At 43.0% G+C, this 20,211-nt stretch overlaps 2 protein-coding genes across 3 annotated transcripts in view; one reads left to right on the top strand and one right to left on the bottom strand.

Annotated features, from left to right (window-relative positions):
- Positions 1–20,211, top strand: part of LOC127010428 (synaptotagmin-1-like) — a 79,596-nt gene that overhangs the window by 21,516 nt on the left and 37,869 nt on the right. For both annotated transcript variants that reach the window (XM_050884520.1, XM_050884521.1), the window contains exon 3: positions 15,288–15,417. In XM_050884520.1, coding sequence (XP_050740477.1) covers positions 15,288–15,417 — 130 coding nt within the window. The remainder of the gene's footprint in view (positions 1–15,287; positions 15,418–20,211) is intronic.
- Positions 6,907–7,548, bottom strand: LOC126980207 (probable elastin-binding protein EbpS). The gene has a single exon (XM_050829841.1). The coding sequence runs from the start codon at positions 7,546–7,548 to the stop codon at positions 6,907–6,909; it is 642 nt and encodes a 213-aa protein (XP_050685798.1).

Below are 20,211 nucleotides of genomic sequence, written 5' to 3'. Positions count from 1 at the left end.
GGAACAGGAGGAGAAGAAGAAGAAGAAGAAGAAGAAGAAGAAGAAGAAGAAGAAGAAGAAGAAAAAAGAAGAAAAGAAGAAGATGCAGAAGGAAGAAGAGAAAGCGAAAGACAAGAAAGTGAAACGGGAGAATAAGATGAACGGAAGGAGAGGAGACGAAAGACAAGGAGGAGGAGGAGGAGGAGGAGAGTGAAGCACCAGCTGTTGTTTGCGGCCGCAGATGGCGACGCGGGTGTGGAATGTCGCTTCAAGAGGCGCTAGGATGAACCCGCACTTCCTCCCAAGTCCTCTCCCTCTCATTAGGACAGACCATTCCTTCCCCACTCATCCACTTCACTGCCTATACCTCTTGATTTTTTACTTGTTTGTTGTGTATTTCAAGCTACTTATTACCCTACCCCTATACCCCTGCACCCCGCCATCTCCTATCCTCTATTTTCACTTCCTAACACTATCGCTCGCATCCTTCAGCCTTATCTTACACTCTGAAGCAAGTCTGTATCTTTTCGTATCATTATTTACCTCTTTCTTTTAGTCCGCCTCCTTCCTCCTCTCTTCCTCTCGTCCTCTTTCTCCTCCTCTCACTTTCACTTTCATTTTTTTTCTTTCTTTACGTCTTAGGTGTTTTGGGGGCGTCTGAACAAGCAGCTTATAGTGTCCGCAAGTCTCCATCTCTATACCTGTTTAGTCTCTTTTAATAATAATGATGATAATAGTAACCTAACCTTCGTTCTGTCCTCCACCGCTTGTCATTACTCTATTTTCCTCTCTTCCTTCGCTGTTTTCCCTTCTCTCCTATTATCCTTTCACTTCTACACCTCTCATCTGGTTTCCTCTCCTCTTCTCCCGTTCAAACATTCATTTTCTCTATCCTTTCATTGTCTTGTCTTCCCTTCCATACTTCTTTCGTTGTTTTCCCTTCTCTTATATTATCCTTTCATTTCTACACCTCTCATCTGATTTCCTTTCCTCTTCCCCCTTTCGAACATTCATTTTCTTTATTCTTTCATTGCCTTGTCTTCTCTTCCTTTATTCTTTCACCTCTGCAATTCTTCTCCTCACCCATACACCTCCATTTCCTTTATTGACCACAGCAGTTTGGGTCCTATCTCCCACGGTAACTACTTCATATTTTCTTTAGTGGGACGCATTAGGGACTGTCCATATGGCGGTGTTGTGGCTCTGCGTGAAGGTCGCTGAAAGGGACTAGAAGGGATAGGCATTAGTGTGGAGGCGAGGATATTAAAGGGTTCAGGAATATCGTTAGCTTTGTGGCTGGTGAGGTGGTGGTGTGGTTGGGGTCTGTCTGGTGGTGGTGTGTGCGTGCCTGGCTAATGGGGCGGTGGTGGAAGAGAGGGAGAGAGAGGGAGGCTAAAGTAGAGACGCAGGAATGAGTGAAAATAATGTTAGGTGTGGCTGTAGAAGTAATGGATGGGTTGGTGGGTTTGATGATGTGTGTGTGGGAGGGGCCTGTATGTGTATGTGTTTGTTTGTGTTTGTGTATTATCCTAGCTGAGTAAGAAAGGGAGAAGATTAGAGGAAGTGAAGGGAAAATGTGAGAAGAGATGAGGCACGGAAGGAAAGCAAAGAGGAATGAAGGAAGAAATGATAAATGAGAAAATGGGTTAAAAAAAGGAACTAGAAGCGAATGAAAGAATGAGTGTTTGAGGAACGAGAATTGAGATATGGAAGAAGAAAAAAACATGAATACTAACTGGAAATCCTTGTGTCGTGAAAAAAAGAAAGAATGAAGGGAGATATGAGGAACTAGAAAATGGGTTACAAAAGGGAATTGGAAGCAAATCAGATTAGTGTTTGAGGAAAGGGAATTGAGTTACGGAAGAGAAAATACTAACACTACCTGAAAAAAGGAAGTATGAAGGACGAAATGCAATGAAGTTATTATAAGAGGTCACAAAAAAGGTATTAGAAGCAGATGAACAGATGAGTGTTTGAGGAACGAAGATTGAGATACGGAGGAAGAAAAAATACTAACTACCTGAATATCCTTGTGACGTGAAAAGGAAGTATGAAGGACGAAATGCAGTGAAGTTATTAAAATGGATTACAAGAAGGAGTTAGAAGCGAATGAATGAAAGTATAAGGAACGAGAACTGAGATACGGAGGAAAAGAAAATTGCTTATACCTGGTGGATTTCTTTGTGTCGTGAAAAGAGAAGGACGAAATGCAGTGAAGTTATTAAAATGGATTACAAAAAGGAGTTAGAAGCGAATGAATGAGTGTATAAGGAACGAGAACTGAGATACGGAGGAAAAGAAAATTGCTTATACCTGGTGGATTTCTTTGTGTCGTGAAAAGAGGTGTGAAGGAAAGAGGAACGAAAAAGGGGAATTGGAAGCGAATGAAATGAGTGAGTTATGAGAAATTAGATACGGAAAGAGAAAATATTAACACTGCTTGATGAACACCCTTGTAACGTGAAAAAGAGAGAAATATGAAGGACTAAAAGCAGTGAAGTTATTAAAAAGAGTTACAGAAAGGTGTGAGAAGCGAATGGATTAATATTTGAGGAACGAGAATTGAAATACAGAAGAAAAGGAAACATTAACACTACCTGGTGAATATGTGTCGTGAAAGAAAAAAGTTAGCACGAAGGACGAAAAGCAGAACAGTTATGAAAGTGACGCGTCGGAATCAAACAAAAATAAAAAATAAAAACGTACGTGAAAAATCGGAATGTATGTATATTTAGGAACGAGAGTAAAAGAATGAGGACTGGACGGCGGCGTTTTCATTGATGCTGCCAACTCGTGTCTGAACGTTCCGTGTTTCATTCGTGTTTCATCCGAGTTTTACATGAATATTTTTTTTCCTGCCGTTTCGAATCTGGGACAGCAGCAGTTTGACAGGAAAAAATAGTGATGGACTGAGATAGAGAGAGAGATATGCGGATGTAATGGTGGACGGATATATGAATAGACAGATAGATAGATACATAGATAGATAGATACATACATACATACATACATACATACATACATACATACATAGAGGGGTAGACAGATAGAAGGATAGATGGACATATATGGATAGACAAGTGATAGGAGGATAGATAGATAGATGAAGGAGTAGATAATAAATAGATAAATCGCTGGATTGAGAGAGAGAGAGAGAGCCATCAGCGCTAGTAAACACGGAGAAACTACGACCCGGGAGTTATTTTGGCGCCGCCGTTCTGACTGGCTGCGAAAACTTTGTCAAAAAATATTTCCTACTCCTCACGGCGCAGGGAGGAGGAGGAGGAACTCGGCGGGAGATCTTTTAATTTTCACTCCTGCTTCTCTCCCCCCCTCCGTCGGCTGTCTCGCACACACGCTGCCTTCCCGTAAGCCCTCGACGCTCAGGTGTCAGTCTCCCCACAACTGTGAAAGGACGCAGGGAGAGGAAAGTGGTATGAAGAATCAACTCTGGGAACCCGCCTCTGTGGAGTGAAGCCAACCGGACGGACTGGAAAAAAGAAAGGAAAAAGAAAAGTAAAAATAAATAACTTGAGGGAACTAAATTGTGATATAAAAGGGGAAAAAAAGTAAAAAATAATGATAGATGATGATAAAAGATAATAATGAAAGATAGTAATTACAAAAGATGATAATGATAATAAGATGGTTTTGGCAATATGATATGGAATGAGAGAGAGAGAGAGAGTGTAATGACAATCCTCTCTATTTGAAGCTCCCAGCGCTCTCCTCTCCTCCTCCTCCTCCTCCTCCTCCTCCTCCTCCTCCCGCCGGCTGCTCTGCTATGTTATAATGTTCAATAATCGGCTTAACTGCAGCACTTTTACTCCGCTGACAAGGCTGTTATACCAGTTCTGTTCGGCTTCGTTTTGTTCACTCTAATACCCTTCCCTCTCTGCATGTTGCGCTCTCTCTCTCTCTCTCTCTCTCTCTCTCTCTCTCTCTCTCTCTCTCTCTCTCGCTCTCTCTCTCTCTCTCTCTCTCTCTCTCTCTCTCTCTCTCTCTCTCTCTCTATTTCTCCTTTTCTACATCCTTTCTCCTCCGTTTATATCCTTTCCTCTTTTCCCTCCCACTCTTTTATTATCTTTCCTATTCTCCTATCATCCTTTCTCTCCTCTGCATTTCTCTTTCGCTTTATCTTCTTTCTCCTTCTTACAATTCCATTTCCTGTAGTGTTATTTTATCTACGCTTCTCTCCTCTAATCCTCTCACTTCATCTCCTCTCATTTCCTCCTCTTCTCTTCTCCTCTCCTCTTCTCTCATTTTCCTTGTTATGCTTTACTCTTTTTCTCTTTTATCTCCTTTCTTCGTTTCCTTCTTACACTTTCATTTCTTCCTTTCTTTCAATATCTTCTCTCGTTTTATCCTTTCACGTCATCTCATTCCCTTCTTCTACTCTCCTCTTCTTTCATTTTCCTTATTATGCTTTATTATCCTCTCCTCCTCCCTTCTACTCTATCATCTGTCTACTTGTATCCTCTTCTACAGTCTTCTCTTTGGTCTTATCTCCTTATCTAGTTTCCCTGTTGCTCTTTCATATCCTCTTCTTTCATTATCTTGTCTCCTTTTATCCTTTCATCTCATCTCATCTCTCGTTTCCTCCTCCTCATCTCCTCTCCTCTTCTCTCATTTCTCTTGTTTTACTTTACTCTCCTGTATTCCGCCATCTTTTTCCTGGCATAATCCACTCCGATATACAAACAGGCGGAGCTCAGTCAATCCCTCGCCACTGTGTCGGGTATTAGCGCGGCTTTTCGCAGAAGTTAGAGGCCTCGGCGAGCGTACTTACGACCTTTTCCTGTGAACTCCGACATCACATCAAGCTCGTGTTTTGTGTGGGGAGGTTGTGGAGGTGAGGGGAAGGGAGGGGGCTTAGCATTGAGTTATGACAATGGTGTTATTTTCTAGTTTGGCGAAGGTTGTGGATTTGCAGTTTGAATATTCATTTATCTTGCATTTCCATCCATGTTGAAGGAGAAGGTTGCATAAACAGACTGACACGCACACACACGCACACTAGAACACACACACACACACACACACACACACACACACACACACACACACACACACACACACACACACACACACACACACACACACATATACACACACACCTCTGGATTCCTTAGTACTGACCAAAATCCTGTACAAACAAGCGAGTGTGGGTGTAAGGCGCATACGTGGAGGCCAGCTGCCGGCACCACACTTGTCGCGCACACACCTGTACAGACCGGCAGGTGTGGCTTTGGTGACGCAAGCCTGAGGTGGTGGTGGTGGTGGTGGTACTGAAAGGAAGGGAAAAAATAATAGGTAAAAAATGTAATAATAATAGTAATGATTTGAAGAAGAAAGAGGAGGAGGAGGGCAAGAATAAGGAGCCGGTGGTATTTTAAAAGGAAGAATATAAATGGGGAGAAAAGGTGATTGGTAAAAATATAAAGAAATAGATTTAGAAGGAAGAGTAAACGGATGGAGAGGAGGAAAACGAAGGAGAAGAGGAAAATATCAAAAAGAAAAAGGAAAAAAATTGCAGACGAATAATAAAGAAAAGGAAAAGAGTAAAAAAAAATGAAATATGGAGGATAAAATAGAAGGAAGGAAAAAGGGAGAGAAGGAAGGGAGCCATGAAATCAATTACTCACGTCGTTAGCGAAGAGGAACAACGAAAAAAAAAGGAAAAAAATGAGTAAAAGGAGGAAAAATAGAAGGAAATATAAAAGGAAAAGAAGGAAGGGAATCTTGGAAGCAGTTACATCGTTAGCGAATTTTAGCTAATGTCGGTGGCAGGAGTACGCTGTTGAAGTACTTTTATATTCTAGTAAAGGTGTTCACGTCATTAAATTGAGGAGGAGGAGGAGGAGGAGGAGGAGGAGGAGGAGGGTAGTAGCTGATTGGGGGGCGGAGGGCAAAGAAGCAAGGAATTAGGTTGGAAATGTGTGTGTGTGTGTGTGTGTGTGTGTGTGTGTGTGTGTGTGTGTGTGAGACAAGGATAGTAAGAAAGAAAAAAAATTAAAGAAAGAAAAGAAGGAAGAAAGAAAGAAAGAAACTAGAAAAACAAGGAAGAAAGAAAAAAGAAAATGAAATAGAAAGAAAGAAAACGAATCAGAGAGAGAGAGAGAGAGAGAGAGAGAGACCTTTGTGTAGGGATATGTTGTATTAAGGTCAGACCCGTGGCATATACGCTCAGATAACAAACGTCTTCCACATCCGCCTGCTTGCGTGACTGTTTGTTCGTATATAATTACACTCCTAACATGAGTTCCCGTATGAGTAACGTTAATTGCTTTCCTAGTACTTCCTGATCCAAATACACATGATATATATAATGTTGGCGTGAAGGTTCAAAGGCCGCGGGTAACGGTACACGCACGATAAGATGCTTGATTTTAATTGTATATACAAGAAGGTAGTATTAAGACACCTCTCCTTCCAAAATTGACCTCACTTTCGGGCATTCATCCCTACATTCTTTTACTGGAGGAATGCATTGCGTTTTTTTTTTTTTATACCTTTGACCAGCTTTACTTATTCTTCTTTCTTTCGTTTGCTTTCTTTTTCTTTCTTTCTTTCTTTCTTTCTTAGTCAAAATGTGTGATCAGATATGTAAATGGAAATTCTCGTTGCTTGAAGTTACTGTTTTCCTCTGCCTTTGATTTTCAGCTTGCACGTGAAATGGTTGAATGATTCAGTGTTTACGTCGCTGCGAAATGACTTGTTACGTTCCTTTTACCGTAACCGAAAGGACTCTCACCTACTACGTATTACATGCTCTTCGTCCTTCCGTTCCTTTGTCCGTCCGTCCTTCCGTGTAATAAGAGCAAAGGGCTATGAAAAGAAGACCTATCAGAGGAACGTAAACAATGAACGTGAATAGTGGTGCTTCTCTGTCTTTGTTTGCCGTGTCATGTGTCCTTGTCTTCTGTGTCATGTGTCTTTGTTTGCTGTGTCTTGTGTCTTTGTTTCCTGTGTCTTGTGTCTTTGTTTGCTGTGTCTTGTGTCTCTGTTTGCTGTGTCTTGTATCTTTGTTTGCTGTGTCTTGTGTCTCTGTTTGCTGTGTCTTGTGTCTTTGTTTGCTGTGTCTTGTGTCTCTGTTTGCTGTGTCTTGTATCTTTGTTTGCTGTGTCTTGTGTCTTTGTTTGCTGTGTCTTGTATCTCTGTTTGCTGTGTCATGTGTCTTTGTTTCCTGTGTCTTGTGTCTTTGTTTCCTGTGTCTTGTGTCTTTGTTTGCTGTGTCTTGTGTCTTTGTTTCCTGTGTCTTGTGTCTTTGTTTCCTGTGTCTTGTGTCTTTGTTTCCTGTGTCTTGTGTCTTTGTTTCCTGTGTCTTGTGTCTTTGTTTCCTGTGTCTTGTGTCTTTGTTTCCTGTGTCTTGTGTCTTTGTTTGCTGTGTCTTGTGTCTTTGTTTGCTGTGTCTTGTGTCTTTGTTTGCTGTGTCTTGTGTCTTTGTTTCCTGTGTCTTGTGTCTTTGTTTGCTGTGTCTTGTGTCTTTGTTTGCTGTGTCTTGTGTCTTTGTTTCCTGTGTCTTGTGTCTTTGTTTGCTGTGTCTTGTGTCTCTGTTTGCTGTGTCATGTGTCTTTGTTTGCTGTGTCTTGTGTCTTTGTTTGCTGTGTCATGTGTCTTTGTTTCCTGTGTCTTGTGTCTTTGTTTGCTGTGTCATGTGTGTTTGTTTGCTGTGTCTTGTGTCTTTGTTTGCTGTGTCATGTGTCTTTGTTTCCTGTGTCTTGTGTCTTTGCTTGCTGTGTCTTGTGTCTTTGTTTGCTGTGTCATGTGTCTTTGTTTGCTGTGTCTTGTGTCTTTGTTTGCTGTGTCTTGTGTCTCTGTTTGCTGTGTCTTGTATCTTTGTTTGCTGTGTCTTGTGTCTTTGTTTGCTGTGTCTTGTGTCTCTGTTTGCTGTGTCTTGTATCTTTGTTTGCTGTGTCTTATGTCTTTGTCTGCTGTGTCTTGTATCTTTGTTTGCTGTGTCATGTGTCTTTGTTTGCTGTGTCTTGTATCTTTGTTTGCTGTGTCTTGTGTCTTTGTTTGCTGTGTCTTGTATCTCTGTTTGCTGTGTCATGTGTCTTTGTTTGCTGTGTCATGTGTCTTTGTTTGCTGTGTCTTGTGTCATTGTTTGCTGTATCAGGACACCTCTCCACCCGAAATTGACCTCTCTTTTGGCTACTCTTTACTTTTTACTTTTGTGGGAGCGGCGAGTAGCGGGCTTTTTTTGTACCCTTTTTGTTGCCCTTGAGTCGTATCCTTTGATGTAAAAAAAATAAATAAATAAATAAATCTCGTGTGTTTGCTGTATCTTGTGGCTTTGTTTGCTGTATCATGTGTCTTTGTTTGCTGTGTCTTGTATCTTTGTTTGCTGTGTCTTGTGTATTGAGTCTTTGTCTGTGTTTTAGCTGACGAGAAAATATTCGTAAAAAATAAAAACCAAGTCAGTAGAAGTGGTATGAGTCTAATAAATACTCTGCTGTTGTCCTGGCTGCCTCTGTTCTTGCATCCTCTTCCGTTTGTTTTATTTCGTGTGTCTTTGTGTATCAGTTGACAGAAATCATACGTAAAAAAATATATATTCATGAAGTCGAGGGAATGAAAACACGTGACCAAGACTGCAGTGGTGTGACTATCTTCATGCTTCTGTCGCTCTCGCCGCCTTTGTTCTTGCATCCCTTTCCGCCGTTTGTTGGTTTCGGTTGCCAACGCGACTGCATGGGTCAGGTAAAGGGGGAGCAGAGTGGACGGTGGGAGAGGGGGGGAGCGGAAGACGGTTTAAGCTTTGAAAATTCCCAGCCATAGCGGATGTGTGTGTGTGTGAGAGAGAGAGAGAGAGAGAGAGAGAGAGAGGGGGGGTGGAGTAAAGAATAAATAGACAGAGAAGTAGAAGTAGGAGTAGGATAGCAACACAAGCATACACAGAAAAGGGTGAGAGGAAGAGAGGATTTGGACAGAAGGAGGAGAGTGGAAGGAGGATGGAGAAGTGGAGGAAAGACGGAGGAGTGGCGGGAAGGTGGAAAGTGGAGCAAAGGAAGAGGAATGGAAGGAAGGTGTAGAAGTATATGAAAGGAAAAGGAGTAGAGGGACATGGAAGATGGATAAATAGACAGATAGATAAACGGAGGAAGAGAGATACGAACCAAAGAGGGGGGGGGGAGGGGGGTACGACGAACACTTGTGATGGCAGAATAGCGGATGAGTTGGAAGTGAATGTGCGGAGGAGGAGGAGGAAGATGAGGATGAGGAGGGGAGGAGGAGGAGGAGGGGGAGGGTGGGGTGGTAAGTAGAAAAATGCTGCAGGTGTTTCTACTGAGCTGCACCACCTGAGCGCTCTCCCCCCCACCCCCCCTATTCTCCCCACTCGCCATTCCTCCCCCATTCGTGTCTCTCTCTCTCTCTCTCTCTCTCTCTCTCTCTCTCTCTCTCTCTCTCTCTCTCTCTCTCTCTCTCTCTCTCTCTCTCTCTCTCCTTCCCTTATAAGCTCCTTTATTAAATTGTGTTCCTTGTTGTTCTCATTTCTCTCATCATTCTTTTTATTATCGTTATTTTCATTCTTATTCTTCTCATTATTCTTGTTATTATCATTATTTTCATTCTTATTCCTCTTATTGTTGTTGTTGTTATTATTTTCATTCTTATTCCTCTTCTTCTTTCTGGAACTCGCGGAAGAATGATCGCTCGAATATTGCCTTGTTAGTTCTCTTTCTTCTTCTTCTTCTTCTTCTTCTTCTTCTTGTCGTCGTCGCCTTTTTAACTTCCATCTCATTATTTCATCGAGAGCATATCCTGGTTCGTGGCGAGGGGGGGGGGGGGGTCTGTGTGTGTGTGTGTGTGTGTGTGTGTGTGTGTGTGTGTGTGTTCGGGAAGCCATTAAGCAAAAATAAATTGTTTTACTTCACACCGAGGAATTTCAAGCCATTTATTAGTCACTGCAAACACACACACACACACACACACACACACACACACACACACTCCCCTCCTCCCCAACACACACATTCACATCACCCCTCTCCTCCCCCTTCCCCTCCCCCCCACACACATATGCGTCAGAGGGAGAGAGGAAGGACCGTATATGTGTCCGGTTATCGGGGTTCAGGCACAGGTGAGAAAGAAAAACAACCAGGAGTTTGTTTCGAAATGTGGCTGCAGATGAAGGAACGAGCTTTACCTGTGGAATTTACTTTCTGCACGAGGTAATAGCCAATCCGTTTAGAAGAATATCCGTCAGAACACGTAATTGACTCCCCTTTCGGACACCTCTTCGGAGTCTTTACAGGAGCAGCGAGAAGCGGGCTTTTTTTTATTATTGTTTCTTTTTTTGTGTGCCCTTGTGCTGTCTCCTTTGCTGTAAAAAAAAATTAAAACTTCACCCATCTAATCATCCACATGTAGACCAATATTTGCACGGAAGAGAAGGGAAGTGAGAAAGGAATCCGTCGTTACTCAAGAATATAAATCACTTTGAGAGAGTTCCAGAAGACGAAGGAAGAGAACTGTAGAGGTGAAAAGATAATAGAAGAGGAGATAAAAAAAAATAAAGGAAATGGAAAGAAATCCGTTGTTACTCAAGAATATAAATCACGTTCAGAGAGTTCCAAAAGACAGATAAAAAAAAATAAAGGAAATGGAAAGAAATCCGTTGTTACTCAAGAATATAAATCACGTTCAGAGAGTTCCAGAAGACGAAAAGTTAATAGAAGAGGAGATAAGAAAATAAAATGCTACAGGAAATAGAAAGAAATCCGTCGAGTTTTACGAGAATATAAATCACCTTCAGGGAGTTCAAAGATCGTATCCAGCAAATTAATTAATCATGCTGGTACATAAGAAGAGCGACAAAAAGAGTGTGTGAACAGCTGATGCCGGAAAGGGAGAAAAGTGAGAAAGGTCAATCTAGTAAACTTAAAACAAATACACATCACGATTCCATAATAAAAAATAAAAAATGTTTGTGATATTATCGAAAATGAGATATGAGTAAAAAATATCTTGTGTGTGATATTACTGAAAATGGGATATGAGAAAAAAATATCTTGTGTGTGATATTACTGAAAATGGGATATGAGAAAAAAAAAATCTTGTATCAAATTACCCAAACAGAAATACGAGAAAAAAAGATCTAATATGTCAAGTCAACCAAAAAGGAGCAGTAGAAATAAAAATAGGAGTCCAATTAGCTAAAATGGAGATCCAGTAAACAGTAAATAAGCAAGCAACACTCCTTTGACCTCTATTCAGGAGCAGTAAGTAGCGGGCTTTTTATTTTTTATTTTTCTGTACGCTCTTGAACTGTCTCCTTGGCTCTAAAAAAAATAATAAATAAGTGGTCGGAAAAAGCACCTCCATAGTCAAACCAAACCGGCCTCCTTGTGGGCTATACGAGGCCTCACATGTGGTGTTGATGACTCACACCCTCTCCACCTGGCCTCCCCCCACCTTCTCTCCCTCCACTTACGTTCCCTCCACCAATTCTCCCTCCAATTTTCTTCCCTCCACCAGCCCTCCCTCCATCTGCACTCCCTCTACTTACCCTTCCTCCAGCAGCTTCCCCCTTACCTGCCCTTCCTCCAGTTTTCCTCCCTTAACCAGTCTCCCTCCACCTCCCCTTCTTCCACTCTTCCTTCCTCCACCAGCTCTCCCTCCAGCAGCTCTCCCCTTACCTGCCCTTCCTCCACTTTTCCTCCCTCCACCAGCCTCCCTCCACCTCCCCTTCTTCCACTCTTCCTTCCTCCACCAGCCCTCCCTCCAGCAGTCCTTCTCTTACCTGCCCTTCTTCCACTTTCCCTCCCTCCACCAGCCTCCCTCCACCTCCCCTTCTTCTACTCTTCCTTACTCCACCAGCCCTCCCTCCAGCAGCTCTCCCCTTACCTGCCCTTCCTCCACTTTACCTCCACCAGTCCCTCCTTCCACCTCCCCTTCTTCCACTCTTCCCTACTCCACCAGCCCTCTCTCCAGCAATCCTTCCCTTACCTGCCCTTCCATCTGCTTTCTCTTCACCTCCCCTCCCTCCACCTCCCCTCCCTTACCTTCCCTCTTAACACCTGTCTCTCGCACCTACACTAACACTAATTACACATGCAAGCAGTCATGTCCCTATCAACCGGCCTCTCCTCACCGTCTCCTTCACGTGTACTGCTGACGTGCTGTGCTGTGGCGGGTGTCGTGTGTTCCTGTCACCTCGTCTTCCCTTCCTCTCCCCTCTGGCATTCCCACCTCCTGTTCGTTCGGTCTTGGGAGTGTCTGGTTTTTATTCTAGTTGTTGTTGGTTTGGTGATGGTGATGTGGTAATGATAGAGGAGAGGACAGGGCAGTAAATGAAAGGAAAGAAAATGAAATGAATGGAATGGAAAGGAAAAGAGAGAGAGAGAAGAAAAGAGGAGAGGAGAGGAGAGGAGCTGTGGAAAGGAGGAGGAGGAGGAGAGAAAACAAATACATGATACAAATACATACTGACACAAAAAAAACAGATGAGAACACTTGTGTGCGCCACACACACACACACACACACACACACACGCGCAGGCAATCAGCAGTCAAGACACTCCCTCGGAATCTCTCGGGTCTCCTAAAACTGTCCTCCTAATAATCCTTTTAATAGACACGCGTTCATTAGAGATTATTGGACGTCCTCAGCTCATTTGCCTTCATTTAATTCTTCCTCCTCCTCCTCCTCCTCCTCCTCTTCCTCCTCCTCCTCTTTCTCGTCTTCTTATTCCTTCTTCTTCAGGTTTTCTTCCTCCTCCTCTTCCTTCTCCTCCAGCTTTTCTTATTCCTTCTCCTCCTCTTTCTCCTTTCCTTACTCCTCTTCCTCCTCCTCTTATTTTTCTTATTCCTCTTCCTTCTTCAGCTTTTCTTATTCCCTCTCCTCCTCCTCTTTCTCCTCTCCTTTACTCCTCTCACTCATCCTCTTATTTTTCTTATTCCTCTTCCTTCTTCAGCTTTTCTTGTACCTTCTCCTTCCCGTCCTCCTCCTGTTTCTTCTTTTCTCACTCCTCTTATTCCAGTTTTTCTTATTTTTCCTCCTTTAGCTTTTTTTATTCTTCCTTTTTCTTCCTTTTTCATTCTTTAACTCTTACTTTTCCGGTTTACTTATTCCTCCTCCTCGGCTTTCTCCTTTTCCTACTCCTTCTCCCCCTCCTTTCTTTTCCTTCTCTTACTCTTCCTTCTCCAGTTTTTCTTCTTCCTCGTCTTTCTCCTCCTACTACCTCTTCTTCTTCCTTTCTTTTCCTTTTCTTACTCTTCCTTCTCCAGTTTTTCTTATTCCTCGTCTTCCTCCTCCTTTCTTTTCCTTCTCTTACTTTTCCTTCTCCAGTTTTTCTTATTCCTCGTCTTCCTCCTTTTACTGCCTCTTCTTCCTCCTTTCTTTTCCTTTTCTTGTTTCTCATCCTTCAGTTTTTCATATTCCTTCTTCTTGTTCTCCCTCCTTTCTTCTCCTTATCTTAATTTTCCTCATTCAACTTTTCTTATTCCTCTTCTTCCTCCTTTTCCCTTCCTCCCATGCAGACTTTCTTAACCGCAACATTTTCATTTTTACTTCACTTCCCTCTCTTCCCCTTGCCGGTTATTCTTCCCTCGGCTTCTGCTCGCGTTGAGGGGGATGGAGGGGAAGGGGGATGTGCGAGGGGAAGCTGCTGCCCTCTTTAAAGACCGCAATTACTCCTTTATCTCCTGCTAGACCACCATTGAAAACTTCCTTCCCCTCACCTTCCCCACACCTTCCCCTCACCTTCCTCAAAGAATTATCTGGCCTTAATGAGCTTTTTCTTCCCCTCTCCTCCCCTTCTCTCCCTCCCTCTCTCCCTTCGTACGTACCCTTCTGTTCCCTTCCCTTGATACCGTTTTCTTTCCCATCCAGATGTAACTCCTCTTCTCCCTTCCTTCCTCAGTCCCTCCTCCTCCTCCTCCTCCTCCTCCTCCTCCTACGCGTTTGTGTTTCTACGTTTATACCCAACATATGTTACAATTAAAACTCTCTCTCTCTCTCTCTCTCTCTCTCTCTCTCTCTCTCTCTCTCTCTCTCTCTCTCTCTCTCTCTCTCTCTCTCTCTCTCTCTCTCTCTCTCTCTCTCTCTCTCTCTCTCTCTCTCTCTCTCTCTCTCTCTCTCTTCGTTATTCTTTATTCTTATCGTTTATCATCTGGTTCTTTACTTCCCCTCTTCTTATCTTCCATCATCTCTCTCTCCTTTCTTCATTCTTCGACTTTTCTTCTCCCTTCTAATTTTTTTTTATCTGTATCTCTTTTTCTTCTAATTTCTTTGTCCCCTTCCTTCTTCCCTTTGTCTTCCTTTCGTATCTGTCTTCCTTTCTTCTTCCAAATCCTATCATCCTTTCCTTCATCCTCTCTTCATCATACTTCCTTTTCTTCCCATCGTTTTTTCTCCTCTTCTTTTCTCATTTATATCCCTTTTTTTACTCTTTCCATCCCCCCCCCCCCCCTTCGAATCCCTGTCCCTTCTCCTTTATCTTCTGTTCTTTTCATCGTTTATTTTGTTCTGCATCGTCTTTTATTTTAGTCTGTCCTTCATCTTTCTCCCTTCTCTATCCTCCCATCATCCCTCGAATCCATGTTTCTCCTTTATCTTTATTTCTCCCTCTTTCATCTTCTTTTCTTCCCTTTCTTCCATAGTCTTCTTTTGTCTTTCATCTCCCTCCCTGTTTTGCTTTCTCGTCCCTCTTCAAATCCCTTTCAGTTTTTCTTTATATTATTTTCTTCGTCCTTCATTTTGTTTTATTTCCTTTTGTTCTGCGTTGTCTTTTCTTTTCTTTGCCTTTATCTCTCTCCCTTCTGTTCTTCCTCTCCCCTTCAAATCCGTCTCTTCTTTATCCTCTTTTTTCTCTTTCTCGTCTTTTGTTTTATTTATTTTTTTAACTTTCTTTTCTGTCGTTCCATTCCTCCACGGAGTTCTATCTCTCCTTTGTATTGTCTCCTTCCTCTGTTCGTATCGCCTTTCCTCCTTCGACCCATGATGTCCCTTCCTTCTGTCATTGCACCCGCCTTTAATATCCATGGGCCAGTTTCACAGTTCCCCATGACGGGTTAGTAAGCTCCCAAACCAATACCAGAGCCTTCGAAATTTCCTTGTATAGTGACTGGTGTTTATATTTAAGTTCACAAATTTGACGAAACTATACAGGAAAAGTCTTTTGTATTTAGTGTGGCATCGAAGACCTCACCGTTTTGGATTGTATGGGATTCTTTAGTTTGGTTCGGGCTGTTACGAAGACACTGTGTTGAACTGTGAAATCGACTCCATGTCTCTCCTTCTTCATATACTTCTCAGTCTTCCTTTATTTCTCTTACCTAATGTCGTGTTTCTCCTCCCGCAGATGTATACCCTCACCTTCTGGAACCGCGTGGGCATCATCTTCATTGCCCTGGCGGTGGTGGCGGCGGCGGGCGTGCTGGTGGTGTGCGTGGTGAAGCCTGGCTGCTGGCTCAACACACTCATGCTTGGTGGTGAGTCTTTGGGTGGTGCTGGTGTGTGTGTGTCTGATGATTGGGGAGGAGGTGATGGAAGAGGTGAAAGACAATGTGTGTGTGTGTGTGTATGTGTGTATGTATAGGGAAGAGTAGAATGTGTGTGTATGTGTGTGTATGTATTGGGATGGGTTGAATGTGTGTGTGTGTGTGTGTGTGTGTGTGTGTGTGTGTGTATAGGGAATAGGGATGGGTTGAATGTGTGTGTGCGTGTGTGTGTTATCTTTAGTTGTCTGTTTAAATGTTTTTTTTCTATTCTCTCTCTCTCTCTCTCTCTCTCTCTCTCTCTCTCTCTCTCTCTCTCTCTCTCTCTCTCTCTCTCTCTCTCTCTCTCTCTCTCTCTCTCTCTCTCTCTCTCTCTCTCTCTCTCTCTCTCTCTCTCTCTCTCTCTCTCTCTCTCTCTCTCTCTCTCCACCCCACCCCCCTCCTTGACCTACTCCCCTTTCATATTATATTGTGTACTCTGAAGGAAAGATGTGGTTGTGTTTGTGTGTGTGTGTGTGTGTGTGTGTGTGTAGGTAGATAGGTGGGTAGGTAGGTAGGTATAAATAGCCAGGTAAGTAGATAGAAAGGAAGGTAGATTTAGTATAGCAAGTGGGAGGCGTTTGGTGGATTGCGTGTGGAGGAGGTGGAGGTGGAGGAGGTGGAAATGGATATTGTAAGAGTATCAAAACATAATCCTAATCTGCTCTTCTCCACCGCCTACACACCTCCCTAATACTCCCCTCCACCCCCTTCCACCCTCCCACACACTCCACCCCTCTCCCCCATCTTCCTTCTTTACCTCTCCACCTCCTATCCACCTTTCCTAATACTCCCTCCCCCTTCCCACTTCTCTTCCCTTAACACTCCACTCTCCTCCACTTCTCCCCTAACCCCTCATTCATCTTTCCTACCTCTCTTCATCTCCCTTTCTTCACCTTCTTCAACTTTCCTCTTTCCTCTCCTCCACCTTCACAAACACTGCTCCCCTCTCTCCCCCTCCTTCTTTCTTAACACTCCACCCCCCCACTCCTTCCCTAACTCCACCTTCTCACCTTTTCTAAAACATTCCTCCTCCCCTTTCTTAACCCCCCCACTCCTTCCCTAACTCCCCCTTCTCACCTTTCCACTCCTCCTCCCCCAAATCCACCTACTCAAACGCCCCCTCTCTTCTTTTCTTCCACCTCTGACCTATCTTCACAAACACTCCCCCTCTCCCCTCCCCTTCCCCCTTTCCCTCGCCTCCACCATCCACTTTTCGTACCTGCACTGTATCGTGGAGCACCTGAGCCGCGGCCCTTAGAGACACGGCGCCAGGTAAGCTGCGTCCAGGGGAGGGAGAGACAGGAAAAGAGGATTACGGAAAGACAGAGAGCCGAGGGAATGAGAAAACAGACTACCGAGAAAGACACATTGCAGGAGGAAAGAGGAGAGGAAAGAGGGAAATGAGATGCATGAAAATGAAGCAATAGGGAACAGACAGATAGATAGAAAGATAGAGGAAAGATAGAAGAAATAAGGGAATGAGAAAACAGATACCGAGAAAGATACATTGCAGGAGGAAAGAGGAGAGGAAAGAGGGAAATGAGATGAATGAAAATGAAGCAATAGGGAACAGACAGATAGATAGAAAGATAGAGGAAAGATAGAAGAGATAAGGGAACGAGGAAACAGACTAGCGAGGAAGATACATTGCAGGAGAAAGAGAAGAGGAAAGAGGGAAATGAGATGAATGAAAATGAAGCAACAGGGAACAGACAGATAGAGATAGATAGATAGATAGATAGATAGATAGAGAAACAGAGCACGTAAGGGAAACACCATCGAGAATAAAACCAACAGAGGGAGTGTAAAAAAATAGCTTCACAAAGGAGAGTCGCAGAAACCGAGCGAAAATGAAGACAAATAAAATGCGGGGAAGGGCGGAGAAGAATAAAGAGAAATAATAATAATAATAAAAACGATGAAAGGAAAGGAGGGGGCGGGAAGATTGGGAAATTGAAGAATATGAGAAACGTGGAATGGGAGCAGGAAAGACGTAAAGAAAAGAGAGTGAGAGAAATAAAAAATGTGTGTTTGAAAAGATGGAGGAGGTGGTGGCGCAGGAGAGAGAGAGAGAGAGAGAGAGTTAGGAAAATAAAAGAAAATAAGTCTACCCAAGTTAAGAGCACAAATTAAGAACGTAGACAAACTGGAAATAAAATAAGAACAAAAATGAGGATGAAATACAACCCCAGAAAGTCGTATCACCTCAAGAAAACGCGCGCACACACACACACACACACACACACACACACACACACACACACAGTGTCGCCAGATCCCTCGAGGCTTAACCCAGATAGCAGAAACAATTAATCAAGTTATGTTCAAACCAGCGGATCAACTTGACAGACGAGGACAAGATGACAAAAACAATACCAATACGTAACTTTATACAATGGACGTTACGCCTCACTGTGCACACGTAAAGGTCAAGGGGTGAATGACCTCGCTCATGTTACCAGCGGGCGAGGCTGAGCGGAGAGTGAGAGGCAAGACAAAGGGAGCTTACACGCGTTTGAAAATTCGCCTCGCGGAAGAAAATAGACAAAAAAAGGGCCATATTCTAAGATATTTCGGCGCCCAAGATCACGTGACCAGGCTTTCGTAGGAGTTTTAAGCATTTCCACGCGTAGTTTTGTGACCCCGGTGGTAGTATGACCCTTCTTCTGCATCTTGAACCTAAAAAACTCTCATTAAAACGCCACTGATCTCCTTTTTGCCTCTTAGAAATAGTTGATGTGATGTTAGGGGCGGAAGGGTCTGGGATTATCAACCTGAGTGACGCGGAGGAACTTAAAAAAACTCTCTTTAGAACGCCACTGATCTTTTTGCCTCTTATAAATAGTTGATGTGATGTGAGGGGCGCAAGCGTCTGAAATTATCAACCTGAGTGACATAGAGGAAAATAGACAAAGAGACATACTTAGGAAATAAGATTAGAGTAACGTAATATCCTGTTAAACATTTCGTCTCCCAAACACATATTTTCAACAAGGCTTTCGAAGATGTTTTGGGTATTTTCATGGGTAGTTTCATGGTCCTGGTGGAAGTTTAACGAAGCCTCTTTACCATAAACGGGAAAAAATGGTTATGAAAGCACGTTGAACCACAGGGACATATTCTCAAACATTTCGCCTCCCAAGCACAGGCATTCAACAAGGCTTTCGAAGATGTTATGGATATTTTCATGGGTAGTTTCATGGTCCTGGTGGAAGTTTAACGAAGCCTCTGTACCATAAACGTTAAAAGACAGTTATGAGAGAACGTTTAACCAAAGGGACATATTCTTAAACATTTTAGTTCCCAAGCACAGACATTCAACAAGGCTTTCGGAGATGTTATGGGTATTTTCATGTTTCCGGTGGTAGTTTGACAAAGCCTCTGTACCATAAACGTTAAAAGACAGTTATGAGAACACGTTCAACCACAGGGTAATATTCTTAAACATTTTAGTTCCCAAGCACAGACATTCAACAAGGCTTTCGAAGATGTTATGGGTATTTTTATGGGTAGTTTCATGGCCCTGGTGTAGTTTGACAAAGCCTCTGTACCATAAACGGAAACACGCTTATGAGAACGCGTTTTAACATGGCTTTCGTGTATGTTATGATTACAGTATTTTTTTCTTTTGATATTCTGTGTAGTTTCCTCAGATGTCTTAGCTTCTGTAGGAACGCCAACCATTATATATAAGAAGGAAAAGAGAGGACGGGAAGAATGGGAAGTTGAAGAATATGAAAAACGTGGAATGAGAACAGGAAAGACATAGATAAGAAAAAGTGAAGTAAGGAATATATTTGAAAAGATTGTATAGTATTTTGTGTCTGATATTTTGTGTCCGGCTTGCGAGCTTACGTGATACCCTGTTGTTGTGATACAGGTAAAGAGTTAGGGATGTAAGAGGTAAGGATGGAAATAAAAATCAGGTGAAGCGAGGGAAGGGAAGGAGTAACGTCAAAGGAGGTGTCATCAGAAACGTTAATTAAAATGATTGGTGTTACGACGAAATGGGAAACTGCGAAGGATGAAGAGAGGAAAGAACGGATGACGGAAGGGTGGAATGAGAAAATGTGAGGGATGAGGAGTGGAAGGAATGGAATGAATGTTAGGGTCTTGAGGGAAGGTGACTGGTAAGGGGTGGGGAACACAAAGGAACAACAAACAACAGCAGACCTGATAGTCCTTACGTGGCTGTTTGTGACAAGGTACACTAACTATCTAATCAAAGGTGGAACATAAAGGACAGCAAAGGCGAAGGCTCCTCCCCACCCCCCATCCCTCTACCCAAACGTGGTACGAAAGGAAAAAGAACCAAGCAGCATGGAAAAACTGTATGGAAATTTGTAGGAAAGAGGAGAGAACTACCATTAATGCTACCACTAACCGAAGGAGGAGGAGGAGGAAAGGGAGGAAAAATGGCATTAAATAAGAAAGAAAAGGAGGGAGAGTTGAACTACAAACACCCATCTCTCTCTCTCTCTCTCTCTCTCTCTCTCTCTCTCTCTCTCTCTCTCTCTCTCTCTCTCTCTCTCTCTCTCTCTCTCTCTCTCTCTCTCTCTCTCTCTCTCTCTCTCTCTCTCTCTCTCTCTCTCTCTCTCTCTCTCTCTCTCTCTCTCTCTCTCTCTCTCTCCCATGTTTTCAATCCCTTTCACCTTTCTTTATTCAAGCTCACCCACATCTTTCTCTCCCTCCTCCTAATCCTCCTCCTCCTCCTCCTCCTCCCAATATGCTTAAGAATAGATGCCA

The sequence above is a fragment of the Eriocheir sinensis genome, chromosome 43 (genome assembly GCF_024679095.1).
Source record: "Eriocheir sinensis breed Jianghai 21 chromosome 43, ASM2467909v1, whole genome shotgun sequence".
Taxonomy (NCBI): domain Eukaryota; kingdom Metazoa; phylum Arthropoda; class Malacostraca; order Decapoda; family Varunidae; genus Eriocheir; species Eriocheir sinensis.
This window is presented reverse-complemented; position numbering and strand designations above follow the sequence as displayed.

Coding starts and splice junctions, on each gene's coding strand:
- LOC126980207 (XM_050829841.1), bottom strand. CDS start 7,548: ATGACACAGCAAACAGAGACACAAGACACAGCAAACAAAGACACAAGA.